The sequence below is a fragment of the Theobroma cacao genome, chromosome 1, assembly GCF_053813885.1.
Source record: "Theobroma cacao isolate CCN51 chromosome 1, ASM5381388v1, whole genome shotgun sequence".
Taxonomy (NCBI): domain Eukaryota; kingdom Viridiplantae; phylum Streptophyta; class Magnoliopsida; order Malvales; family Malvaceae; genus Theobroma; species Theobroma cacao.
Window position 1 is genome coordinate 38377701 of NC_142639.1, and position 26059 is coordinate 38403759.

Sequence of the window (26059 nt, forward strand, 5' to 3'; positions counted from 1 at the left end):
TTATATTTTGTTCTTGCCAAGTGGTTTCACGAGAAGGAAACAAACACTAAGATATATTTTCCAAGTACAAAAACCATCTTGTGACCCTTTATTCTGGCTCTGGCACCGACGTGATATTTTACTTCCACAATGATATATAGTTGGACATCATTCCTACAAAAATATTCTTTAAACCTAGTTGACTCTATTACTAAAAGGATATATAATTTTCAAATCCTTAATATTCTATTATACAAAATGCAGCAAATATTACCTGACACAAGCTCACTAATTTAATTTCATGACAAATTCTCTTAAGGTAGGTAGGTGATCAACACTTCCAATTACCATATGAAATCTTTCAGTAAAATTGATTAAATGAGTTAATGAAACTCAAATCACATTTTGTCTCAGCCATATCCACTCACTAAAAAAAGAAAAATGGTTTGATCCAATATCTTTAATTTCTTTTACAAAAGGTCGTACTAATCAAAGTAGAAGAAAATTTAGAAAGAATCATGATAATCATGTGCTAAAAGCCTGAAAAGTAATGGGTGCAGGAACCTTTGCCCTTGCCCTGTTTGTCAAAAAAACATAGCCTGCATGTTCGGTCTTTTACCGGTCTTTTGCTGAAATCTATATGCTAAATAAATGCGGCTGCTCTCCAGAAAGAAAAAGAGAAAGCAAAAACTTTCCTCCCTGAATGGTCCTGATCTTCCAGCTTTGCATACAGTGAGAAAATGACTGATGAGTCCGACTTGAGTGAGAATAAATTAAGGAGCTGGTTTAATCAGTAAATTAACCAACCTGAATCAAAATGGAATGTTCTTGCTGCAGTTAAGATACAAAAAGGCAGTTAAAATAGCCCACAACATGATGCTGAGGGACATCAGCCTAGCCAGCTGTTTATTAAGAGAATACTATAAAAAATTATACAATGGGACCCCATTGTTTTTAGTAAGCAGAGCCAAAAACCCACCCCCTAAATTCAATCAATCATTTTCTCCATCAACTTCTCTATAAATTAAATCTGATCCGTATGAATCAAGGCATAGTTCACCCTCCATCAAACTCTGTCCACAACCCAAGGCCGAGGCCTAAATCAAACTTAATTAAAACCACCCTTTTCAAAACCTTCATCTTTTGCTTCATCCCCTTTATCATTTCTGCCTATCTCCTTGCTCACCTCAACAACAATCAAAGTGGGAAGAATTCTGAAATGGTATGTGGAAATTTGGAATCTTTTTTCATTGTTTGGGGCTTTGGGTTTTGTTTCTCTTCCAAATTCCTGTCTTGTAATGATTTTGGTTCTAACTTTATTGCTTTTTTTTTTCTTCTTTTGAAAGGTGATTTTGAAATTTCATAATGACCCTGATATTGCTAATGTGGATTCAAGTGAAAACGAGTCTGTTCCTTCTAAAGGAACGATTTTGAGGACTAAAACTGGTTATGTTTCTTCAACAATGGGGGAGCCTTGCGTTTCTTGCACCACCTTCAACATCCTGGCTCCTATCTACAAACGATTGGATCAGCAGGTGATTTCTTCTTCTTTTTTTCTTTTCCCTTTGCCATTAATAATTCTTTTTGCTTTTATTGATATCTTTCCATTTGTAAATTTTGCTAATTTCATTCTTTTGGATGATGACTGATGATGAAGCAGAACCAGAGCGTACGAGAAAGTGATTTTAAAGCATTTTGGCTAGCTAGAAATGAGAGGATTGTAGATTGGTTGCTATATGAGAGGTCTTCCATTATCTGTCTCCAGGTGGGTTTCATGTGCCCTTTTGCACTCTCTCTCTTTCATCAGTTTTGACTTTAGCATAATATGAATTCTAAAATTAAAAATGACTCTTTCCTTCCGCTAAGGCCCTTAATTTTCAACTCTGATGACGTAAGCCTTTTTTGACGTGTATGTTTGGTATGATGATTAGGAATTTTGGGTTGGAAATGAAGAATTGGTGCATATGTATGAAGAAAGGCTTGGTGGTGCTGGCTATGATACCTTCAAGCTTGCAAGAACGAACAACCGAGGAGATGGTACATACCCTTTAACTTATATCTTCTCATACTGGGGACAACTTTTAAGATGTTGTTTGAAAAACGGGTAGACAGTAATGTTCTCATATGCTTTCCAAAGTATATTTAAATTAAGTTTAAATCAAGTCAAAATCATTAGAGAATTTGAGAGTTTGACACAAAATTTTGTAATATTAGATGTAGTTTGATTGCAGCTGGGTGCTCTTCAGTTTGGCGGTTCATGTCTAACTCGTTCACTTTCTATATGCAAGTCTACCATATGACTCGGCTCCTGTAGAGTAGGGTAAACAGTAGCATGAGCATTTTCTCACGTTTTGGGTGCTGAACTTGTTCCTTTATAATTCACTATCTTCCCTTTTGCTCTATCTTTTCAGCTGCCAGTGACAGGGAGGAGGATGGTCATATCTTTTAGGTTGTTTACAGTCCTTATAATGTGTGTAGACCATCCTGCGAGATTTAAATTCAATTACTTTAGGTCTTGATGTTTTTGTTGTTATGATTCTATTTTCTTTAATTACTTATTAGCCTCAGGCTTGAGAAGTTATTTTAATTTTACTTCCGTAGGTTTGCTGACTGCTATACACAAGGAGTACTTCAGGGTTTTAAATCATAGAGAGTTGCTCTTCAATGACTTTGGAGACCGTGTTGCTCAATTGTTACATGTTCAATCAGTTGTTCCTTTCTCACAAAATTGGAATGACAGTGTTGAACAAGAAATTCTTATTGTGAACACTCACCTGTTATTTCCTCATGATTCCAGTTTATCTATTGTAAGACTGCATCAGGTAGATACTGTCTTCTTCTGAATTATGTTTGTATACGACTTTGGTTTCTGTTTCAGTTCTTCTTTTCTAAGTCAACAGACTATACGTACCTCTAAGTTTGGTATTTCTCTTAGGTTTACCAAATACTACAATATCTGGAAACATATCAGGAAGAAAACAAACTCAGCCAGATGCCTGTCATACTCTGTGGGTAAGCGTTGTGTTTGATTTTATTGTTTGATGATCTCCTCAGAGGAGGGCATTCGATTTTGTTTTATTTTCTTTGGTCTCATTTGTTTTATTTTGTTGTTGTTATTGATTTTGCAGTGACTGGAATGGAAGCAAGCGTGGGCACGTTTACAAATTCCTTAGGTCCCAGGGATTTGTATCATCTTATGATATTGCTCATGAATATACAGACAGCGATGCAGATGCTCACAAGGTTAGTATGTATAATTTCAGATTTTAACATTGCTGTATCATATACCACCATATTGTTGGAGTCTGCAATGCTTACTGATTAAATATGGTGACTCTACTCTCTTCTATCCTACAGTGGGTTAGCCATCGAAATCATAGGGGAAACATCTGTGGTGTCGATTTCATATGGCTTCATAATCCTAATAAGTCACAAAAACCATTGAAGATAAGTTGGGCTGAAGCAGCTTTTGGCATAATAAAGGTTAGTTAAGCATTATTCATACGAAGCTGTTAATTTATTGTTCCAAATTTTCCATCATTCTAGCTCATGTTGTAGCTTGTTTTGGTTTTAGAAAGTTAGTATCCAAATTTATACTTTCCCTCTCTACAGAACGTGCAATTAGACATTTACATATGCTTGTCTCAATCTGATAAACTCTTGTCAAATTTGTGATCCATGCTTCATTTGTTAACGGACTTGTCAAGTGACTGGTTCTGGAATCTCAATTCAGTACTCATCTCTCTGATTCTTATCTTACGCTTGTGTATCTTATGATTAGGTGCATGATGAGGAACATGTGGTTTACCTTTTCTTTTGCAAATGATGATAACCACCTATCATAATTACACATCTAAAATTTACTTTCCTTTTTCTTGGTTTCAGTATCAACTTCAAAAGGCTTCATTGGCTGAAAATGATGCCTTTTCCTTTCTGAGGGCTGACAACAATGGCAACTATATAACTTATTCAGCTTTTTGTAAAGCACTTAGACAGGTACATCTCATTTGCTTCCTTGATATCGTTATATAATGGAAGTGGTTAAATTCTCACCATTATTTGAACCTTATACAGGTAAATTTAACTGGTCTTTCTCACGGACTAAGTTTCCAGGAAATAAAAGATCTCTGGGTCCAAGCAGACATTGATGGAAATGGCGTTCTAGACTATGAAGAATTTAAGGTGTGTTACATCCCTAATTTATGCCTTTTTTTGTAAGGTTCAGTCCATTTACTAGTAGTAGGATGCCTTTTGTTCTTTCACCTGTAAGGCACTTTGATTCACCACTTTCTAAAATTTTAGGTGATCAAGTGGTAATATCTACCATGAGAAAATGCATATGGATAGAACACATGCTTTTTGCTATAATAAGTTTTGGCAACATTATTTGATGTGATCTTTGTCTCAAAAATAGCTTTATATCAATGTGGTATCTAAGCAATTTCTCTCCTGAAAATTGAAAAGATTAAAATAAATTCAGAATTTTGTTCTGTATGCTTACAGCGTTGGATTATCATCATTGCTTATCATTTTGCAAATCTTTCATGTCCATAATTCCTTGTTTTTAGAATCAAACAGTCAGTAATTGGTTGGCATTGATGCAGAGAATTTGGAATTCTACATGGTCAGAACATATGGATGAAGATTGCACCTTGGAGGATTCCGATAATAGCATTGAGGACGAAGCTATTGGTTTGGCAGTAAAGAATGCAGTTCTCTTCCCCCGTGAAGTGGAGAAGGGGATATGGCCAGAAAACTACTCGCTTTCTGATCATGCCCGACTCACTGCAGTGTTCTCACCAGTGAGGTTACAGTGTTCACGGCAAAGCCTGTAGAACATTTGTTGATAGCACAAAAATAACACAACTTTTGTTTACACATTTCAAAAAATTCTGTAAAGTTTTGGAAATACATTTTTGTATAGCCATGGAAAGTTGGTTCCTCACTTCTGTTTAGCCATTTATGGCGAACAAGCACCAGAAGAAGAAGAAAATGTAAATGCCAATTTTGTTAGGCAAGCAGACTTGGCAAACTATCTGGCCTTATTTGTATTTACAAGTTTCCAGTGTCAAGTAGAACAACCTACTGAATGACAATCTCATCACTCGTGACATACTTATTCATGAAAACTATAGTTCGTGCAAGGCTGGCTGGACTGGGTTGGAACTGGAGAAGGTTAGTTTAAGCCCAACTCCTCGAGACGCATTGGATAAGCTTAAGCCCATACCTAATGGCATGTGATGAGAGAAACGCATTCCAAGTCCATTGGGCTTGTTCATTTCCATTTCCATTTTCATATATAAATATCGAATTAATCACCTAATGTTAGAGACATTCTATTCCGTTGGATGATACAAATTTTAGCTTGTAGGGGCAAGGCGTGTACATGATTTCTTCAATAAACTCCATTAGAACAAGCTGGAAGGGGATAAAGTTGATGATCCAAACGGGGAACACAGGAAAACAAATCCATATAGAGATATAGACCCTCAAAGGAAGCAGCCAAAATGCAAAGGAAATAATGGAATGGTAAAACGAATTGAAAAAAATCCAAAATGGTGGGGTCTCAAAACTTAGAAGGAAAGGCTCATAGTCGTCACCTGAAATTTCCAGGACATGAAGAAAATGAACCTTTTTTTGACCTTCCACTACCTTTCATTCAGAAATATTACCAGTAATCCGAGCAGAAAAAGTGGGAAACATAGATTTTAGGGTAATAGTTTGATAGATTAAGAACAGAGAGCACATTAAGTAGTAATTTTTTTTTAAAAAAAAATTGTTCGTTTATTTATGTACAAGAGGAAGCATGACTATTAATGCTGGAATAATGGTTAAATCTACATTCAATTTCCACAACATCAAAGTAATAAATTTGGACTAAAATATTCCTGTCTGTATCGATGATTCTCCATTTAATATAACGTACATCTTTTAACATAAGAATTAAGACACATTTATTTATATAAACCTAATCATAATAACATGATCCATTTAATGATCATAATTTCATAAATCTATCTTTTGCACTTTTGCTCCATTATCTCAGATAAAGCGCAGAGTAGTGTAAAAGAGCTTTGCATTAATTGGTAGCAAATATGACTTACGGTGACCATGAAATTAACCAATAGGATGCCTGCAATAGAAGAATCTGGATTTGGTTCAAAAAACTAGAGACAAGAAGGTTCTAGATCCGAAGACAAAGATGGAAAAATAAATTAGGGAAGATTCTAGAACCCCTGAACAGATTAACTCGGTGTCGACGCGGGTATAAAAATCGTACGGCCAGTGTACAAACAAAGACTTCGATGAGGACACGGCTTTACGACAAGCACGTACATATACACTTCGACATAATCCAATCATTGTCCGAACTCGTAACTCAACCAGGGCGGGCGTAGCTTGCCAATTAAGCTGAGCCGAAGACCATAAAGCTAGGTAAGTCAATGCTTGTTTGTATTTAACACTTCCACATCTCCTCGTCACTTGACACACTCATCTCTTCCTCTGCTTCTTGCAAAACAAACAAATTTCCTCTCTGGTTTTTTTTTCTTTTTAATCTTTTGTTAAGTAGAGTAGTAGTAGTAGTAGTAGTAGTAAAAATAATAAGGTGGTTTGCGGCAAAATGAACATCGTCCTCGATGTTGGATTCAGATTCCTTCCACCAGATGAAGAGATCATCAGTTTTTTCCTTTCGAAAAAGATGATTGGCGACAATGATCGCACCCGCAATATCAGAGAGGTCGACCTCCTCCAGCAGGAGCCCTGGGAATTACCTGGTAAACTAATTTAGTGAATTATCCTAGTCCCAATTCTCAACTATAATTCCATTTCCATGTATATATTGAAGAATGGGTTGGTATTTTTCTTTTCTTGCGAGGACAGCTCTCTCTATAGTCCGGTCGAGATATCAAGAGTGGCTTTTCTTCTATAAACTAAACAAGGTTTCCCACCGAAAAACCGAGAGGACAACGCCGGCTGGATATTGGAAATCTACGGGTCAGGATAGGGAGATCAGGGATGGAGGTAGGTTGATTGGTACCAAGAAGACTTTGGTTTTCTACGAAGGTCGCACTCCTCGTGGGGTCAAAACGGATTGGGTCATACACGAGTACCGTGCCACTGCCGACTTCGTTCCTCCTAATGCGGTAATATATGTGCACACAAGACACATCCTCTTCATAGTTGGGGAAAATCCCATCAAGTTTTTTCAGCTTTTGCTCTGTTTTCAGGTGCATGGTGAGTGATATAATTGCAAGTTACTTGTTAAAATGATTCTGATGAATTTAATTCCCCTTAAAGTTAGAGAAGTTTGCGGAAATAGTTATGTTTTGGGAATTAGTTGATCATTATGCTTAGAGCTTAGTTCTGAAGATTGTTGCTTGCAAAATTGGCACTTACAGTATGCTATACAATTAATTCCATTCTGCAATTTTTATATGTTAAATGATTTTCTCTTGCCGGTTAACAATTGATAGCAGACACTCTAACCTGTGAGGTCTTTTTTTTTTTTTTTCCCTTCAACTTCCATAGGAGAAAAGTTATGTGGTTGGTCTCTTAAGGAACAAAGCTGCCGAGAAGACTGAAAATTCAACCTCAATTAATGGTCAAATTAATGGTCAGCCAAGTAGCCATTTGGCGGCTTCTAGTTCCCAAAATAATTCAGTTGGAGTTACACATATGGAGGTGGGAAGGAACATGATTTACAAACAGCTTTTTACTAATTAATGTTCTTTTCATGCCTGTATGAGTAGCATATACAGAAATTAATGCTTGCTTATCAATGATTTTTACTCAGGTGGCTCCTCTACCACAGTCTAATAGTATGGATTACGAAATAGCTTTGCAGACACAGTTGGAATATGAGGGTATCTTTGATTATGATCTCAATGACCAGAGCAGGATGGAAGAAGAAGGTATCACATTGGAAGATATCCCATCGTCCAATGACTTGGATTATGATGATGAGAGTGAGTGGCGACTTCAATTTGACACCATTGAGCCGGAAAAGGATTTCATGACTTCCATGTTTCCTGACCAAGACGACGGCTTCTATGCGGAGACAGGGTACCCCCTTCGTCCTAATTACGGAGCACCAGGCTTTGCTGAGGACAGCAGTGACACTGACCTGGAACAGGCAAATGCATGGGTAAAAAAATATTCTCCAGTAGTTACCGTTGGAGAATATTTCTCCAAGGGTGTGTAAAAACTCAGTCAGTACCATAGGAGAGCATCGCTGGAATAATGTGTGACAATGCTGTCACACATTATTGTAGTTTCTAGTTTTCATCCATGATGTTCTCCTATGGTGTCCTTATGATCTTCAGGGAATTGAAAGTCTTTAGTTGTGTCTGACGTCCTGAAGAGGTCGTACAATGTTGCTTTGCTGCGGTCGGCAGTGTAATTATTTTAGATTTCCTTGCATCCTTTTAGAATTTCATGTTCGGGACGCTGGAAAAGTTGACATATATCTTCTCTGTGTCTTGTGTAACAGTGTGATCAGATTGTTCACCATATGTCTGATGGGACTGGCCGTGGACGTTCAGAAGGATTCTATCAAAAGCGAATGGAAACTGGTTTCCATCACGATGAGGTCCTGATAATGGATTCCAGTGTTGACTCGGCAACCGTTACAGCCTACGAGATCAATTGTCTTGAATCGGTCCTGGAGGGAAAGTCTGTTACAAGAACCTGCAAATCTCAGTATGAGCCAAGATCCCACAAGTCAGTGGTGCAGGGGCATCCTCGAAGGGTCCAATTGCAGGGTAGATCTTCAGGGAAAGCAGTATCCAGAGACAAGGTAGGTTAATTAAACACTGCAGCGAAGGAAACTTGACCGCTTTAAATGTGTATTGAAACAACAGTACTTTCTTTTGTACGCTAAAGACTGCTTTTTGCTCCGCATGATTTCCTTTTGCAGGCAAGAGAAAGTGGTGTACGTGGTCCTGTTGTTAAACTTGCCCGTAACAAGAAATCCATTGTGCAGTCTAACAAAGACCCTAAAATGGATCGGGATAAGAATACACAATCAGATTTGATCTCAAGATCTAAGGGGTCAGCTGGCAGCAGTAGAAAAAATTCTTTCAATTCCGTGGAGATGTCTCAGCTAAGCTGCAAAACAAATCCACCATTAGTATATGTTGGAAATGTACTTTTGGGCGTGATTTTGTTCATAGTTGTAGTCTGGGAAGTTCTGTTTCTTCATTAGGTAAAGTTGCGTATGTTTCAGGCATTCCATTTTGTGAGGAGACATGGGAGAGCCGCAGGGTCATGCCTGGTCTTAGACTCTAGACCGTTTGGCTTGTGTCTCTTTAGTGATAAAAATTGGAATTATGACCCTGAAAATCTAAATATTTTCAGAACCTTGTTGTTTTAATTTTAATAAAAAAAAATAAGTTGTGTGTGATCAGGAGGAGCAAATCATTTTCGTAATTGCAGCTTCGGACGGGTTAAAAACGAAAGATGTTTACGCCAGCAGCCAAAACTGTTCAAACCTGAATGCTGAAAAGGAATATGATAACAGCTAAGGGTGGAAACTGGTTTATATCTGCATACTGAACTCATGTCTATCAACTTCTGTGGTGTGATAAAGCTTAAAGCATACAACCCTTTAACCCAAAAAAAGAGAAAACGCATGCCACCATTTAAGTTTGCTTTTCACATTTTTATTTCCCAAAAAGAAGCCCTTAATTAGATGCCTTTCAGTAATTCTTTTGCATATGCAAGATGGATGATACAGTTCTTTTGTGGCATCTCTTTGTCCAAAGAGATTTGATTTACTATTGGAATATTTGTCTTTTGGGTGTGAATAGGCACGTAGAGGATCATCCCTCGACATCGAGCGGGGAACACAACAACCCCACAAATGAAAATTGTCAAAAGCTGAATGGACGATAGCAATGGCAAAAGAACGGTGAAGATAATGTTGGCCAAAACTTAGGGGCCAAGTTCACAACAGTGAAAGAACACTACTCCAATTGTTTTCATCCAGAACAATCTCTTGGGTTTTTACCCAACTAAACTCAACTTGACAACACCGGACGGTAATCTAAGGTGAAAAAGTATTACATAAACACTGTTTTGCGACCCACGTCTTGACTCTCTTTCCCAACTTCTGGAGGAAGGAGTTTTCCTTTTTGCTCTTTAAAAGTTCCTTTTTCTCCCCCAACTTTAATGTCAGGGGTGCAACCCCCTTGTCCCTTGTTCTGACAGAGGAAAAATATCCCCTTTTCATAGCAGGAATTAGTGTTTGGTTTTGGTTTCTTTCTTCCATCGTCTTCTTGTTGAGTTGCCCATTCGGTATCTCCTCGATGTCTGACGAGATGAGCAGGTGTAGCTGCAACGACATAGTGGGATACAGATTCCACCCATCTGATAAAGAACTCATAGATCATTATCTATGGAATAAGGTACTCGACCGTGATTCTGCTGTCCAAGTTATTGGTGAAGTCGCTGGCGACCTTTGCGATTATGAACCTGAAAGATTACCTGGTTTGCATCGAGCTCAATTTTTTTTTTGTTTGGGATGAAAAATTGCAAGTTACTCAATTTCTCTTCTATACCTTTGATTTTTGGGTTTTATTTTACAGGATTTTCAATAAGAAGATCCAATGATAAAGTGTGGTATCTTTTTTGTCGAAGAAATCACAATAAACGGGTCAAGAGGACAACCAAACTTGGATTCTGGAAATTAACAGGCAGGAATCGGCATATAAAAGCCAACGTAGGAATTGGCATTAAAAAGACTTTGGTTTTCTACGAAGGTCGCGTTCCTAAGGGAAAATGGACCCCTTGGGTCATACACGAGTACAACCTGCCTGATACTCTTCCTAACCAAGTATCTTCTTCTATGCTAACTCTGAATTATGTTAGTATATATTTGCAGTTGTTTCAATTTTTTTGGGTTGTAGGGATGTTTATGTAGTAGCAGTTCAACGATTTAGGTTTAGCTTTGCTTATACCCATTCATTAGTAGGTGATATCAAGTTCAAATTTATGTGAATCCTGAATTCTGTTTTTCTTCTTGATTTCGTTTCATTCTGTATTTTAAATTTGTTTCAGAAAGTAACAAACTGTCTTTTGAACTTTGCATTGGTAATGTAACTCTGGAGAATCCAGTTTTGTTGAATTATTGTGTGTTCCGAAATTGGATCTTTGTTCTCCTCTACGACTTTTATTTCATTTTCTTAAATTTCGTAGCACAACCCAATTTGTTGCTCTATTTCTTTTTTTATTAATTGCATACTTAGGTTTAAACTTAATGAGGGAAGTTGATTACTGCTTTAAAGTCCTTTGAATTATTTGAGCTAGTTTAGACTTTAATACTAAACTGTTTTCTCCCTCTTTCCATACAGAAGGGTTATTTTCTCTGTAAATTGAAGAAAAAAGATGATGAAAAGGCGAGCATTGCAAGTGGCGAAGAAGGTCAGCCAAGTAATGTTGCAGATGACAAAATATCTGATGTAAGATGCCCTTAATGGAATTTCTAAATGCACACAACGCCCTCTGTGAAAATGATAAAAGTTTTCCTAACTAATAGTTTTTATGAATCAGAATTCCATGGAAATCAATATTGAAGAGCTACTTGCACAATTGGAAGACACAAATGACTCTAATAAGGTTGGAGATGAGGTTGTTTCTCTCCAGAAACCAGATTTTGATGGGGTTCAAAATCAATCTAGCACCAATGAACAGGATGATGAGTTATATCTTGTTTCTTCTACACAACAATCACAGATACAAGAGGAGCATGTGCCTTCTTATAATGATTCCACAAATTTTTGTGGTGTTGATGGCAACTTTCACAAGATTCAAAATCAATCTAGTACCAATTAACAAGATGATGAGTTTTATCATGTTTCTCCTACACGACAATCGCAGATATGTGAGGAGCATGTGTCTTCTTATAATAATTCTATAATTTTAGGTGGTTTTAATGTTAACTTTCATGAAGTTCAAAATCAATCTAGCACCAAGGAAGAAGATGATGAGTTTTGGAAAAATATTTTCATCGACGATGATGATGATGCTTAGTCTGATGAAAGAAGCAATCAACCTGCTGTTGGAAGTGAGAGCTCCAACTTGCTTGTTGGCATAAATAACCTTGTAGAGTTGTCCAAGAAATGACTGTGCACTGATGATGGTGGATTCAATGGTGTCATAGAAATTAAAGTGTCTCAAGCATGGGTAAAGGTAGGCCCTTAATACAGCTCATAGACTCAAGTTTGATTCCATAGATATGTATCATTTGAGGAGCATCATAAAATAGGAGCAGGTTATGCATGACATAACATTCATTGTTGCTCAGTGATATCATTTCATGGAATAAAACTTGGTTTGTCTTGCCCAACTAAGGGTTGCCTCAAATAGCAAATGAATTACAAAGTGGATTTTGTAGAATAATATTATTGTAACTTGAGAGCATTGTAATGATCCTACACCTGTTTTGGTAGGAGGAATATGGAAAGGAAGGCAAAAGGGTGAATTGCTTTCCCTTCCCTCTTACCAAAAACATGCTGTGTGGATAAGCATTCTCAGTTGAGAATTCTAAATATTGTTATAATACTCTTTTGAATATTCTAATGAAGATCAACCTTTTAATTTGTAGCACAACTATCAAGAAGCCTTTTTTTTAATTAAAGCTTGTGAAATTGAAATGTGATTTGCTGCATTCTTGGCCCTGTAACCGTGGTGCACTGCTACATGGTTCTAGACCTTGTCGTTTCGGGCACATGATTTATTTCTGTTGATTTCCACATGTTACATATGGCCAGGCACTTAGAACTTCAAGCATATCGGTTCATGCTGATTCAAACATACTCTAGAAATGTCATTGGTTGAAGCACCAAATGTGACTCTATTTTCTATGGGCCATTATCTGCATGCAAGTGAAAGGAGGTTAGACATTCTCAATGAATTCAGAAAAGCCAGTGCTTCCTCTTTTGACTATGCTGCAGATATTCCTTTTATTTGTTCTTCAAAATACTCTGTTGCTACAAGAATGTACAGGCCCCAGAATCAACTTGAACCTCACAATTTAATAGTGGAGGAACCTATTGTCAAGGGGATTTTTATGTAGTGGGAATTCTCAAGGAAAATTGCCTATGAAAGATGAGGTGAGAAAATCAACCTGCATTCATCAAAAAACATGAGGATTATGCTTTTTCTATTGGGAAATGAGTTCTTCATTTGACAGCTAGGATTTGTTTTCAGATTGTAAATTTTTGCTTGAAAACTCAGCACTGATTGCTTTTGCAGGTTATAGATATTGAAGAACATGTCACTGCCATGGATATGCTCCAAAAGGAAAATGCTGCTATCAAATCTAAAGAAGACCAGAAAATGACAGGAGAAAACAATGCATGAATGAGCTTGAAGATGCTTGGCGGTTTGGTCAACTGACAGTGATCAAAAGGGCTTCCTCACTTTCTTGTATAAACCTCTATTTAACCATATGTTAATGCAGTCCTAGGCATACTTTACTTTTGGTACTTATTTCTATATTGAAATTAAATAGTATACCAAGGGCATACCCCTATTCCTGTTGACTGATGTGGATACCGACTCGACCCACCATAATAATCAAGCTGGAGATTTGCTTAATATCAGTATGGCATATCTTTATGTTGTCTTAGCGGTTTATAAATGCTGCTCTAATTGGGGCATCTTTAGTGTATCCTTGTATATTTGCTTAGTTTCCTCCTGTTCCTCTTCTAGTTTTTCTTATTCTTCTTCTATGGATGAGAGGAGCAGGCACACTTTTTACAGTTTCAATATTCTTCCATTGAAATTTGGTTTCATGTCGACCTCAGGCTAACTCAACAGGCTATGAGACCAACGCGATAGCCAACTGCGCCTCCACCATATAGAAGCCGTCAATCCATCATAGCTTAAAATTCTCAATCTCAATCATCCAATTGGACATTAGGCAGTGCAGAGGAAACTCGGTCAGAGAAATTCATCTTAGTATTGTACAACTGCAAATGGGCTGGTTTCGGTACCCAAAAAAAGGAAAAAGAAAGAAAGGATGGGTTGCTTCTGCCTACTGAAAACAAAGAAGACCGGATTTTTGCTGGTTCAGTTTGATGGCCCTTCCCTTCCACGTTGGGCAACAATATATTTATGAACACCTACTTCTACAATTCATATATGAACAGAACAAAAGTGTGTGTACGTACAAATACACTAAATAAATATTAAGCAAATGAATGGGTGGGGATGAAATTTCAAATATTTTATAAAAAAGAGATTAAAACTCTGCCACAAGCCCTTTCTCTCAAAACATATTGAAGTACTGGCATGCCATGCTGCCAATGGAAGAACGTAGACAGCATGGCATGGAACATTCTAGAATGTCTAAAACGAATTTCTTATATACTATAAAGGACGAACCAAGCAACAGCAGAGAAGGTGATTGGATGGTGATGGTGAAAAAGAGAGATCAGAGCAGAAAGAAGGGGGTTGTGGGGTCGGCTCTTGCATTTGGTCATGGCGAGAAACAACGTCACAAACATTATATTTGAGTAGAGAAACATTAGAAAAAGAACATCTAAAATACAAAGTTTGTTCAAAAAAATCTCGATCCTTCCTCTCCATTTTGTACGGTACAGTGTTGCTGACTCTTTTATCCTTTCCATGGATGCACAAAGGGCTTGCCACGTTGGAGTAATGATCTAAGCCTATAGCATCACTCCAAGCTCCTTCGCCCTCTGTCCTGAAATTGGAAAAATGCAAAACGCGGTTTCGTGGGGTCCATCCACTTGGAATCTTTTGCCACAAGTAACGTTGTTTCGGAGGAGCTCTCACTTCTTACTGCTCTGCTAGACTGCTAGTACATAAAAGCCAGTCCATAGTTCACTTCCTCTTCCTGCAAATACAACTAAGTTTTCCAAAGCTCACTCTCAATTTGTTTCTCTTGTTTCATCGTTCTCCTTTTCTCTCTCGTTTCTTCTAAAAATTGGGTGAAAATGAGGAACAGAAAGGGATACCAAATAATTCAGCCAATTACCAATGAAGAACGATTTAGCAATTACTATTGCTATTACCTCTTCTGGGTTGCGGTTGGTTACTACTTGTGGAAGAAAATACTCAGCATAACGGGGTACAGATTCCACCCAACGGATTTCGAGCTCCTCCATTACTATCTAAAGAACAAAAATCTCGGCCGTGATGCTCTGGTCCAAGCTATTGCTGAAGTGGAAGACATATGCGGATTAGAGCCTTGGGAATTACCTGGTAATCCATAATTTATGTTAGATCATGTTGTCTTAGTAGTTTCAGACACCCTTAATTTTGTACAATTCCATAATGTTGTTTGTGTCTATGCGTTTGGGTTGTAGGACATTCGAATATACACTCAGGTGATCAGGTTTGGTATTTCTTTTACCGGCCAAATTACAAGTACCGAAATAGTACAAGGATCAAGAGGACAACCAACGAAGGATACTGGAAACGAACTGGCAACCCTCGTAAGGTAATGGCTAGGGACCTCGAGACCGAGATTGGCGAGAAAAGGACTTTGGTTTTTTATAAAGGGCGTGTTAGTGACGACAACAAAAACAAGACCGGTTGGATCATTCATGAATACGAGCTCACTGCTACTCTTCCTAACCAAGTATGTTCTTTCTATACATGCTGCTTAATCACTACTTGCTACAACTGTATTCTCAATATATTTGATGGAATTGATTGCATAACTCATTTTGCTTTTCTGGTTTAGTGAACTGCAAACTTCATTTCTATAATTTTCAGATATAAATTCAACAGCTATTCAAAATGGTTACGAAATGTGATTTAAGGGAAATGTCTCTAAATGGTTTTCGAAGTTTGATAGCATAATACCTAGTACTTTTGATAGTTCTCTCTTCTTGTTTTTTCAACTTACATTGAAGGTACTTAGATTGCTATGTTCTTTCATTTGCGTAGACAACTTTCATTCTCTGTAAATTGAAGAAGAAGTATGGGAAGGCTGAGGTTCCATGCATTGAAGAAGGTCAATCCAGTCACGATTTGCCTCCTAACTTGGGAAATTATATTGCGAATAATGCAATCCCGGCAGAGGCCGCCAGCTGCTTTACGGTAGTTTCCCTTTATATTACTGCTGCATTTTCCAAAGTCATGATGATGAACATATGCACCTAAAGCTCTCCTGATTTGTCTATATATGAAACAGGACCAATCAGACCCTAATGAGTTATTAGCACAGCTGGAATCATTTAATTACCATGACGGGCTAGAATATCAGTCTACAGAGTTGTGGGATTCATATCTTGTAGGTGATGTTCCTACGAACGAAGGCTCCAATTTGACTTTCAATTTTGGAAACCACGTTGCAGAGAATGCAATTCCAAATGTAAGTTTCTTATGGCAAAGTGTCCAAGTAATTGTTTGTTCATGTTGATTACTTCTGATAAAACAATTCAAGCTAAACTCATATTTACTTTTTTGTATGATTCAGGACCAACTAAAACCTAGTGATGAGGCACCAATCCAACAAGAGGTACCTCAAGATCAATCTAGCACCAATGAACAAGACAACAATTTTGGGAATTTAGTTCCTGCTGATGAAACAAGCAATCAACATAAATTAGTTGTCGAGAATGATGGATCTACCATGCCTTCTACCATCCAAAATCCTATTGTTGCAGAATCAGGTCAAATGGTAAGATACGGCTTATCAGAAATTTTTTTACTAATTATTTATACAATGTGGCAATTAAAAGCATTTATCTAGAGTCGATGATTGTTTCTCTCCATGATTTAGGACTTATCAAATTTGGGTGGAGCATCAACGGATGAACTGTTTGCAGAATTAGATGCGCTTCCAGAGGTAAATTGCTTTCTAAGAAATTCTTTAAATTGTTCGTAGATGAGGGGACAATATTGATAAACATGCCAAAAACTAATACTGCTTAACCTTGTTTTGTGATTCAGGTCCAAGGAAACAGTATTGGGCAAGGGTTTGATGATTGGGTTTCACTTGCAGATATTGGAAATTATCTAAATATACCCAATGGTTCAGACAATCAATCATGCACCAATGAAGAGAAAAATCCAACTGCTACAAATGGTGGCTGTAGCTTGCCCATTGCAGGCATGATGGAATCACCCTATCCCATAAATCCATCCAGAAAAAGGTTACGCACGGATTGTGAGGGATTTGGCTGGGATAAATAATGCCGCCCATGCGGAAAGAAACACCCCTTTTTGTAATTTTGGGGGGTCTCTAGTAGGAATTAAAGAAAGAGTTTCAGATGAAATGGTTGCTACTTGGATTTGAACTGGTTTTGTAAATTATGATATTATAACTTGTGAGAGTTTTGAATGTAAATTACACTAGTTTTATCTTTGCTTCAGTACAGAAAATGAAATTTGGGCAGGGCACTATTGACTATACTATTCATGGTTTCCAATATCATAGCATTAAACATTACTGTTATAAAACTAACACTTAAATTAATCATTATCTACTGAAAAAAAAAATTATATTAATCATCTATGCTCAATAACTTAATTTTGGTCATCTTCTGGCTCAAATCCTGTGAGATTTTTTATATACTTTGTATAAACAATTTATAATTAACTCGAGAAGATGAGATTTTAATGTTACTGTCGACATAGGGAAGACATACCCTTTCTTGGACACTTTTTAAGTTCACATATGATATTGAAGCTTAACTTACTTTATTAGATGCTATTATGGCCTGTAATATTGTTACTTTATCAAGATCAAATAAGTTTAATTTGTTTTATATAAATAGAAAAAATATATTAAATAATATAAATCCACATTTTATAGTTTGAGAAAATCTAACAATATTTTCTTTGCAATTTTCTCTTTAAGTATAGAAATTAAAAATAAATTTTGACTAAATAACAATACATAGAAAGTGTTTTCCAATAAAAGTGTATATCCGATACTTAAATTTAATCTTATAAATTTTATTTTTATTTCTGTATTGTTGTCAATTGTGACTTTGGACTCATCCTTATTTGACTTTTGCTTACTTATGACCCCGTAAGGTAAAAGCAACATAATTAGTTACACCATTGTTTAGTCGCCAAGAATTGGATGGGGCCTCAATTAAATTGGATTCATAAACAACAAGAGTGAAGGAGTTACACCATTGTCTAGTCGCCAAGAATTGGATGGGGCCTAAATTAAATTGGATTCATATACAACAAGAGTCAAGGAGTTACCTTCACGTTTAGGCTCCTCTAGCCAAGCCTTGTATTTAAAATAATCTTGTTTCTTATGTCCGTTTTTCTTGCAAAAGAAGCACTTAAGTGCCTTCTTGATGACAACTTTAAGACCCCTCACATTGACAGATTGACTATGTTCTATCTTTGTATCCGGAAGTTGTTTACGAGCATTAGGATTAAGTTTTTTCAACTTTTTTATGATGAGTTTTGGTAACAAGAAAAACGTTGTTGATCTTTTCAATTTTAATCTTTATCTTCCTCCATAATAAGATCATTAATACTTCATGTCTTATCTTGTGAGTTACAAGCAGTGACTACATACCCAAATTCAAAAGCAAGGGTGTCCAAGATTTGGTGAACAAGACAAGTATTAGGAATAATAATATCAAGCGCTCTTAGTTTGGTTTGATAATGGACCATTTTGATGATGTATTCTCTAATTCCTCCTATCTCGTCATATTTCATGGAAAAAAATCTTTCAAGAAGAGTACCAATTTCAGCATTTGACGACATTTTATATCGTTGAGCCATTGCTACTAAAAACTCTTTTGCATTAGTTATATCAGGAAGTCCACTTAGTAGATGTTCAGGAATAGACCTCTTAATAACAAGAAAACATAACTTATTGGATTTTTCCCATATTTCAAAAGCGTTTTTATGTTCTTTAGAACTTTCAACAGTAGGCTCTCTAGGTCTATCCACATTCATTGCTAAGTCTATATCTGATATTTGAATGGCAAACTCTACATCTCTTTTTCAATTCTTAAAATTTGATCTAGTCAAAATCTCTATGATGATCATATTGTTATTAATAGAAAAGGTAACTAAAATTTTAAACAATGCAATTTTATTAAAATAAATAAGATAATCAAAATACTCTAAAACCATAATAAACATATCCAAAAGGTCCAAGTATATCATCACTTAAACACTATTAGGTTGAATGTATAACACACGTAATTAAGAACTTTTTTCATGAAAATCGTAATGAGAATATAACAAACTTTATAACTTATCACCTTTAGAGGAATAACCTACTAGAGCTAACCAATTGCCACACACATGCTTTTATGTGCTACTCTCTAATTTTAATATAAAAACACCTTCTTTAGGTGAATAAATGCACACCAAAACTAGAAACATTCTTAAAATAGACAAAAATAATAATTCCACAACACTAGTTGATTGGTCATTTTGGTGACTACAAATTAACTAGCATAAATTAATCTTCTCAAATAACAAGATATTGCTTTATGTTACTCATACAAACTTTATGGTATGATTTTATTTATTTTATTATAAACTTAATAAGCATGGGGCATTATATTCTAAAATCATACCTACACATGTGATATAACCTTATGAGATATTGAGTCATTATACCTTCATTCATGTCACTAAATAAATTTGTTGCATTGAAAATTGAAAAATATTACATTAGATGGTTATAATTATCAATTTATACTCTAACTTTATTCCAATAGTATATAAAATACACAAATATCTAAAAAGAGTGCATGCTATCATTCAACTAAAAAATATGTATATTATTTTTCTTTTATATGCAATTTAAAAATATCTTACAAAAAATATTTACAATAATTAATTAAATACACATAAAATAAATAAATACCAAACATGCAATAAAAATTCACAAAAAATAGCATAAAAGGTGACCCATGGCGAATGGAAGAGATCCGTCGAAAAATTGGCCAAAACTAGGCTTGAGTGGACTATACCTGCTTCACGCTTCGTCTTTATGTGTGGGCCTTGTCTCGACGCGTGTTCCACCCGTTTTAAACCTTTAAGCTGGTCCAGTCAAACTCAACTCGAGCTAATTTGACACGTACGGGTCTATCATGTCAATTTCTTTCTAGTTGTTGGGTTTCCAAGCATTATTGAATGCAATTGACCGTTCCAAAAACTTGTGGAGCCCATTCACTAAAATTAATCAAAACAATATAGATTGACATCAATAATCTAAATTTTCAAGTTTCATACTCATTCATAATTTATTTTAATTTTTATCCATATTTATTCTTATAAATTTAATTTTATATAATCAAAACTCATGATTCATTGCATTTAAACATTTGATTTGTTGGTTAGGGTTTGAATCCTTCTTCCTCCAATTACAAAAAAACTTATGATTCATCTCTGTTTAAATGATTCAAGAATTGAAATTTAATTTTGACTCAAAATTTTAAGTGTTGAATTCCCTCGCTACAAGCTAGATTAAGTTACAATCTATATATTGATTTAATTCTCGTATTAAGAGAAACAAAAGCCATTTATTTATTAATAACATTAGCGGCACAAAATTAAATTTTTAAATGGCTAAAGATCCCAACTTAAACATGGCATAATTTATGGCAAACCACATAAAATAATGTTTAATCAGATCATATATTCAAACTAAGATTTGCTCTTACACTAATTGATATACTTTTCGTATAAATAATTTAATCTTAACCTGAAATTCTCTATAGTTGAAATTTGGAATACATTCAAATTGTACCCGATTTTTGATTCATGAATTGACAACAAAATCAATATTGATCAGATTAATTATTAGTATTTAGTGTACTTGCATCTCTCTCTCCTTTTTCTTTGTAATTCTACATCGAGATCTTGTGGATAAGAAAGAAGACTAATTTTTTTTTATATGGTAAATCTTAGTCCTACCCATTATTATTATAAGATTTAAACTCAAACCTACAGTCTTAAAATCCATATTTAATGTTGAAACTTAACTCATTTTATTAGATATTCTTATGGATTATAATATTATCACTTTGTTAAAACCATATTAACTTAATTCGTTTGTGATAACTAAGTAAAATAAATTAAATAATATAACTTCACGTTTTATTGTTTGAGAAAATTGCTCTTTACAAAATCTACTTAGAAATGTAGCAACTTGGTCATTCCAACTCCATGGATTGGATTGCATGCACCAGAAACTTGGAACGTTGATCGGTGAGGATCCAAGTCCTATAAAGCTATGAATCCGATGATCAAAATTGCCAGCGTGGCAGCAGAGTTGTGACCAATAAGCTCTTTGAACATTCCTGTAAAACACGGTATGCGGGGCCCAGCAAGAATCTTTTTGTCCTTTCCATTAAACTTCTCGAGTAAGGCAAAACGGAGTTCAGTGTTCTGTCTACGATCATGGCATCTCTAATTTCATTTTAAAAATCTGAAACCATCTTTTCACTCGCTGTCTCCTTTCTTTCATCATCGCCTTTCTTCCTCTTGATCTCATCATTCTTTCGTTTGTTTCTCGTTATCCAGTGAGATGGGAAGCATCAGTAGCAACAGCGACATAGTGGGATACAGATTCCACCCAACTGACAAAGAACTCGTAGACCATTATCTATGGAACAAAATTCTCGACCGTGATTCTCTTGTCCACGCTATAAAAGAGGTCGACGGCCTTTGCAGGAAAGATCCCTGGGAACTACCCCGTAAGAATTCCACGTTTATTGTTCACGTATTCCAGTTTGAAACTTTAAAAATGTTATTAATCCCAGGGTTTTGTTTTTGAAGGTCTTTCTAAGATAAAGTCAGCTGATCAGGTTTGGTATTTCTTTTCCCGACGAAAGGACAACAAACGGGTCAAGAGGACTACCGACAATGGGTTCTGGAAAGTAACGGGAAAGACTCGTGATGTAAAGGGAAAGAGAGGGAGTGCTATAAAGAAAACTTTGGTTTTTTTTCAGGGTCGTGGTCCAAATGCAAAATGGACGCCTTGGGTCATGCACGAGTACATTTTCACTTCAACTGTTCTCGACAACAAAGTATGTTCTTTTGTTTTATGTTGTTTCTACAATTATATTATAGGTCTTAGCTTTAGCTTGCTTATATTTTTTCATTATAGGTGACTGATATTTGAATTCAAGTTTATGTCCCTTTTTAGTATCTTTCTTGATATTGAATGGGGAAAATAACTCTACTTGTAGGAGTAAGTCTTGAGAAGTTAATTGCTTGTTCCCAAATTTGAACTTAAACAAGTGGTGTCTGTCTTATCCTTGTGGAATTTCGTTAGTAATTTTCGTTAATTGGTTGGTGAGGTGGTTCAATTGAATTGCAAACTTGTTATATATCAACAAGTTGATCAGTGCTCTAAGTCATTTACAGTGGTTATTCAGGTGATTAGATGAAAATGGTAAGTCCCTAAGAGTAAGTTTGATGTGTAAGGTCTGTTCAGGTTTTCTAATCGTAGAGCTTGAATAAAATAACAACTTCTTCATTTTTCCGATTTAAAATTTAAGACTGAAACTTGACTATACTTCAACCCGCGCAGGAGGGCATTTTTCTCTGTAAATTGAAGAATAAAGAAGATGAAAAGGCCGATACTTCAAGGAGTGAAGTTTGTGAGCCAAGTCAGGTTGCAGATGATGGGATTCCTGAAGTAAGAAGCCTTGTGCAAAATTGTCAATTCAATCTCTTTGGACTGAGAAATATCCATAACTATTTGTGTTTCTGTATGATTCAGAACTCAGCCATGTTCGACCCTGATGTGATGCTAGCCACATTGGAAGAACCTGATGGCAGGGAAGAGGCTGACAACAACTTGTCTCCTTCACCACAACCAATGATGCGTGAGGAGCAGGTGCCTTCTTGTGTGGATTCAGCATATTTGTACGAGTTTAGTGGTGGCCATTGTGGGTTTCAACACCTATTTAACTCCAATGAACAGAGCGATGACTCCTGGACTAAATATTTGGTCGATAGTGACGAAGTTTATCGTGACGAAAATGAGGGCTGCAGCTTGCCCTCGGTTTATATGCGTATGACCTGCCCTGGGGAGTGCTCTAGAAAAAGGTCACGCTTTGAAAATGGTGGACCATGCGGGGCCATTGAAAATGAAGAATGTCAAGCAACGGTAAAAAATTATTCCTTAGATAGCTCATGGATATAAGTTGATTAATAGAAAAATATCATTAGAGTATTATCCTATGCAAACAAGATGTGCAGTCCGTCCGTCTCATTTTTATGTTGCTCTGGTGATATTGTTCTATGAATAGAATTTGGTTGCCCAGCTTAACCGAAAATGAAAATGCATAACTATTTCGCAAATGAACTACAAAGGTGATTATATAAAAGAATATCAAGGGGTGCACTGTAACAACCTCACACTTTGTTTGGTGGAACAGAAAGGAAAGGATGAAGAAAGGGTGGAAAGAAACGGAGAGAAAGGGAACCATTTCTCTTTTTATTATATCTTCTTTTTCCTCTTACTGAAAACATGGTATGAGTGAGAATGATTTATATCTCAAACTGTTATAATGATCCTATTAATGTTATTTTGTGGATTAAACTATGTTTTTCTGGCTCTAACATGGGTTAAAAGAATTTCAGTCAGGCCCTGGAAATGCTTTGCTGCATTCTTGGCCCCTTAACCTTTCAAAACTTCTACATTGCTCTGTACTTTTTCATTTCGGATGCTTAATTATTCATTTATTTATGTCAACAGTATGAGCAGGTAGTGAGTGCTTCAAGCATGCTTGATGAACATTCTGGTTCAAAAAAATTCCAAGCAATGGCAATGGTTAATGCACCAAATGAAACTTTAACTTCTGTAGAGCATGATCCCCATGGAAGGGAAAGGATGTTAGCTATCCATAATGAATCCAGAGAAATGGATGCCCCTTCTGGTGACTCAGCTGTTGATCTGCATTGCATTTTTCATGTTGCTTTAGCAGAAAGTGTCGATTATTCTTATGCAAGGTTCGACAATCCTCAATATCAAGAGAGGTCTCAAAATTTAATTGAGCAAGAAGATGATCCAATAAGAATCACTAAGCAGGGAAAGTTTTCTGTGAAAACAGTCTCCCTAGACAAGGTGTGAGAATCGACCTGCATTAATTGAAATATGATGATTCACCTACATTGAGGAAAGATGTTCTTCAATTCAATGCTCAGGTTTATGTCATTTGCTCTTAACTACTAGCTTCATTCCCTTTGCAGGCTAGAGATGTAAAACAGCATGTCCCTGCTGATAATCTGCCCCAAATGGAAAATGCTGTTATGGAATCTAACATGAAGTTTAAAAAGGCAAAAGAAACCAATAAAAAAGAAAGCTTGCAGATGCACTGGAGTGAGTCAGCTGAAAGTGATGAAAGAGGTTTCTTCATATACCTAGATAAACCTTCATTAAACCATACACCGTTAGTATATTTTGTCAATGAACTTCTAGGCATAATATTGTTTATAGCTGTCATTTATGAATTGATTTCTATAGCAGCAATTGGTCCTCGGAGTTGATAATGAAAGAAAAAAATATCCCTATGCTGTTCTCACACCCAATATCCGCATTTTTATCATGACAAATCACTATCTGGTTCCAACACGTTGACGGCATGTGTTATCTAGGCATATCCTTTTCTTCACATTGCTGATAGGGCTACCTTCTCCATGTACTTGTATTACTTTAAGGGTCTGTCTTGAGTCTTAACCATGAATTTATGTTCATTATCTGCATGATTTATATTTGCTACTATTACTTAGGCATCACCTTGATGCATCTTTGTATTCTGTCGGTACTCTGCCCTTGCAATTAATGCAAGGATAGCAGATTGGAGTCCCAAATTCTGTTATGCATGTATTAAAGCAAGAAATAAATAAGATATTTTTATGATGTAACTGCAGTTTTGTTGGCTGTTGCTCTAACTTGAATCTTGTTCTTGGTGCCTGTATCAAATCACTTCAAAAGGGAAGCTGCGTATTAAAGATTTGGTTCTTCCACCCAATCTTGCTGGTTGAAGTTTCTGGGAAAGGCTATTTTCTTCTTGTATTTAAGGTTTAAGAAGTGAAAAATGCACTTTATTTGTATTATCCAAAATTCTAATACGTGTCACCACACTAATTTATGTAATTTCCAAAAGTTAAAGCATCCCACTTAGTATTTGGGATGCAGGGCTGTTTATTTAAATTTAACTAATGCATCAACATCTATATCCAGGATTGAAAAATACCTGCATACAAAGTGTTCTTTCTTTCTCTTTTATAGAAAAAATTATTCTTAATACCTTATATTGTTCAATCAATTAATAACTTACTGCAAAGGCCGCAAGACATTCAGTCTCTTGTTTATGGACTCTCCCAAACAGAGCATACCCTGCTTCCTCCACAAGAGATTCCATTGTTGGCTTAATCAGTTATCAATTGTTCTCAAGGAAACATAAGAGGGCCCTGGTGTAGTCAATTTTGCCAGGCAATAGTCTTTGTATTGAAGTCAAGCTTACACTCTAAACTCAATCAAATAAGTTAAGCAAACTTATATCTTAGATATTAAACACTGCGAAAATGTGACAACTCAGGTTCGATGTAGTCATTGTTGTGTCTCTCTTTAGAGTGATTATAGAGTTAAAACTGTGCCCAAATTTGCCCTACTCTTTAGAGTGATTATAGACAACTTGGCCTTTAAGTTGTAAATATTGTTCAAACATAAGGGCGGAACCATGGCACGAGCTTGCTCTTATGGTTATCAACAAATAGGATGCTTGTCACGGAAGATTCTAGACCAAATAATTTCAGTCACGATTCTAACGAAGATTCTGGAATCCAAAATGAAACTCATTTCCAAAGGATTGATGAAATCATCACGGGTGGGAATAAAGGTATCGGCCATAGTTAGTGCGGAACATAACAAACTTACGACAAGGACGACCAAATGGTGACTGGTCGAGAACAGTGAAATAGGAAGGATCAAGAAGAATGGCAGGGCTGGTGGGGTCGGCTAGAACATGGAAAGCAATTTCCCTAAAATCCCATGTAAATAAAATACCAAGCAAAGTATGATAAATGTCGCAAATATTCGTTCCTCACTTGATCACTTTGGTTATGCATGCACACAGAATTTGCCACGTATTTAATT

The 26059-nt window shown here is 36.1% G+C and overlaps 5 protein-coding genes across 16 annotated transcripts; all 5 read left to right on the top strand.

The window, feature by feature from the left end:
* The first annotated feature begins 1003 nt into the window (after positions 1-1003).
* On the top strand, positions 1004-5108 carry LOC18613863 (putative calcium-binding protein At1g02270). Of its 3 annotated transcripts, none has more exons than XM_018114178.2 (11): positions 1004-1201; positions 1326-1514; positions 1637-1744; positions 1911-2016; positions 2581-2801; positions 2915-2991; positions 3108-3222; positions 3337-3462; positions 3865-3975; positions 4054-4161; positions 4584-5108. In XM_018114178.2, the coding sequence occupies exons 1-11, from the start codon at positions 1019-1021 to the stop codon at positions 4812-4814; spliced, it is 1575 nt and encodes a 524-aa protein (XP_017969667.2). In that variant the 5' UTR covers positions 1004-1018; the 3' UTR covers positions 4815-5108. The 3 variants fall into 3 exon arrangements, with proteins under 3 accessions (XP_017969667.2, XP_088659040.1, XP_017969666.2); XM_088802914.1 differs by having other exon boundaries at positions 4093-4161; XM_018114177.2 differs by having other exon boundaries at positions 1640-1744.
* Positions 5109-6466: 1358 nt separating this feature from the next.
* LOC18613864 (uncharacterized) lies at positions 6467-9382 on the top strand. The gene is made up of 6 exons (XM_007051312.3): positions 6467-6755; positions 6862-7124; positions 7510-7662; positions 7775-8125; positions 8471-8776; positions 8897-9382. The coding sequence occupies exons 1-6, from the start codon at positions 6602-6604 to the stop codon at positions 9182-9184; spliced, it is 1515 nt and encodes a 504-aa protein (XP_007051374.3). The 5' UTR covers positions 6467-6601; the 3' UTR covers positions 9185-9382.
* Positions 9383-9530: 148 nt separating this feature from the next.
* LOC148764799 (NAC domain-containing protein 69-like) lies at positions 9531-13583 on the top strand. 8 transcript variants are annotated; one of them, XR_016026286.1, is made up of 7 exons: positions 9531-10467; positions 10566-10843; positions 11331-11438; positions 11530-12168; positions 12750-12873; positions 12976-13091; positions 13234-13583. XR_016026286.1 is itself a non-coding variant. In XM_088806290.1 (4 exons), exons 1-4 carry the CDS (start codon positions 10287-10289, stop codon positions 11809-11811), a joined length of 849 nt encoding a protein of 282 aa, XP_088662416.1. In that variant the 5' UTR covers positions 9531-10286; the 3' UTR covers positions 11812-12588. The 8 variants fall into 8 exon arrangements, 1 of the variants encoding a protein (XP_088662416.1); XR_016026287.1 differs by having other exon boundaries at positions 12985-13091; XR_016026285.1 differs by having other exon boundaries at positions 12750-13091.
* A 1221-nt stretch (positions 13584-14804) lies between these two features.
* On the top strand, positions 14805-17358 carry LOC18613866 (uncharacterized). Its single transcript, XM_088803818.1, has 7 exons — positions 14805-15210; positions 15315-15589; positions 15901-16053; positions 16148-16327; positions 16433-16636; positions 16739-16804; positions 16909-17358. The coding sequence occupies exons 1-7, from the start codon at positions 14943-14945 to the stop codon at positions 17149-17151; spliced, it is 1389 nt and encodes a 462-aa protein (XP_088659944.1). The 5' UTR covers positions 14805-14942; the 3' UTR covers positions 17152-17358.
* A 3968-nt stretch (positions 17359-21326) lies between these two features.
* Positions 21327-25119, top strand: LOC18613867 (protein NTM1-like 9). 3 transcript variants are annotated; one of them, XM_007051316.3, is made up of 7 exons: positions 21327-21644; positions 21727-21977; positions 22484-22591; positions 22676-23065; positions 23657-24025; positions 24151-24307; positions 24896-25119. In XM_007051316.3, the coding sequence occupies exons 1-7, from the start codon at positions 21476-21478 to the stop codon at positions 24943-24945; spliced, it is 1494 nt and encodes a 497-aa protein (XP_007051378.3). In that variant the 5' UTR covers positions 21327-21475; the 3' UTR covers positions 24946-25119. The 3 variants fall into 3 exon arrangements, with proteins under 3 accessions (XP_007051378.3, XP_017969885.2, XP_017969884.2); XM_018114396.2 differs by having other exon boundaries at positions 24832-24947; XM_018114395.2 differs by lacking the exon at positions 24896-25119 and having other exon boundaries at positions 24151-24825.
* The last annotated feature ends 940 nt before the right edge of the window (positions 25120-26059 follow it).

What these genes read in the sequence shown, in the direction of transcription:
- LOC18613863 (XM_018114178.2), top strand. Translation starts at nt 1,019, where the DNA reads ATGAATCAAGGCATAGTTCACCCTCCATCAAACTCTGTCCACAACCCA. An exon ending in ATGCCTGTCATACTCTGTGG is followed by an intron (nt 2,992 to 3,107) that starts GTAAGCGTTGTG and finishes TTGATTTTGCAG; the next exon opens with TGACTGGAATGGAAGCAAGC. An exon ending in TAGACTATGAAGAATTTAAG is followed by an intron (nt 4,162 to 4,583) that starts GTGTGTTACATC and finishes GCATTGATGCAG; the next exon opens with AGAATTTGGAATTCTACATG.
- LOC18613864 (XM_007051312.3), top strand. Translation starts at nt 6,602, where the DNA reads ATGAACATCGTCCTCGATGTTGGATTCAGATTCCTTCCACCAGATGAA. An exon ending in TTGGAGTTACACATATGGAG is followed by an intron (nt 7,663 to 7,774) that starts GTGGGAAGGAAC and finishes ATTTTTACTCAG; the next exon opens with GTGGCTCCTCTACCACAGTC. An exon ending in AAGCAGTATCCAGAGACAAG is followed by an intron (nt 8,777 to 8,896) that starts GTAGGTTAATTA and finishes TTCCTTTTGCAG; the next exon opens with GCAAGAGAAAGTGGTGTACG.
- LOC148764799 (XM_088806290.1), top strand. Translation starts at nt 10,287, where the DNA reads ATGTCTGACGAGATGAGCAGGTGTAGCTGCAACGACATAGTGGGATAC. An exon ending in TGAACCTGAAAGATTACCTG is followed by an intron (nt 10,468 to 10,565) that starts GTTTGCATCGAG and finishes TTTATTTTACAG; the next exon opens with GATTTTCAATAAGAAGATCC. An exon ending in CTATGCTAACTCTGAATTAT is followed by an intron (nt 10,844 to 11,330) that starts GTTAGTATATAT and finishes CTTTCCATACAG; the next exon opens with AAGGGTTATTTTCTCTGTAA.
- LOC18613866 (XM_088803818.1), top strand. Translation starts at nt 14,943, where the DNA reads ATGAGGAACAGAAAGGGATACCAAATAATTCAGCCAATTACCAATGAA. An exon ending in CTGCTACTCTTCCTAACCAA is followed by an intron (nt 15,590 to 15,900) that starts GTATGTTCTTTC and finishes TCATTTGCGTAG; the next exon opens with ACAACTTTCATTCTCTGTAA. An exon ending in AGGCCGCCAGCTGCTTTACG is followed by an intron (nt 16,054 to 16,147) that starts GTAGTTTCCCTT and finishes TATATGAAACAG; the next exon opens with GACCAATCAGACCCTAATGA.
- LOC18613867 (XM_018114395.2), top strand. Translation starts at nt 21,476, where the DNA reads ATGGGAAGCATCAGTAGCAACAGCGACATAGTGGGATACAGATTCCAC. An exon ending in CAACTGTTCTCGACAACAAA is followed by an intron (nt 21,978 to 22,483) that starts GTATGTTCTTTT and finishes CAACCCGCGCAG; the next exon opens with GAGGGCATTTTTCTCTGTAA. An exon ending in CAGATGATGGGATTCCTGAA is followed by an intron (nt 22,592 to 22,675) that starts GTAAGAAGCCTT and finishes TGTATGATTCAG; the next exon opens with AACTCAGCCATGTTCGACCC.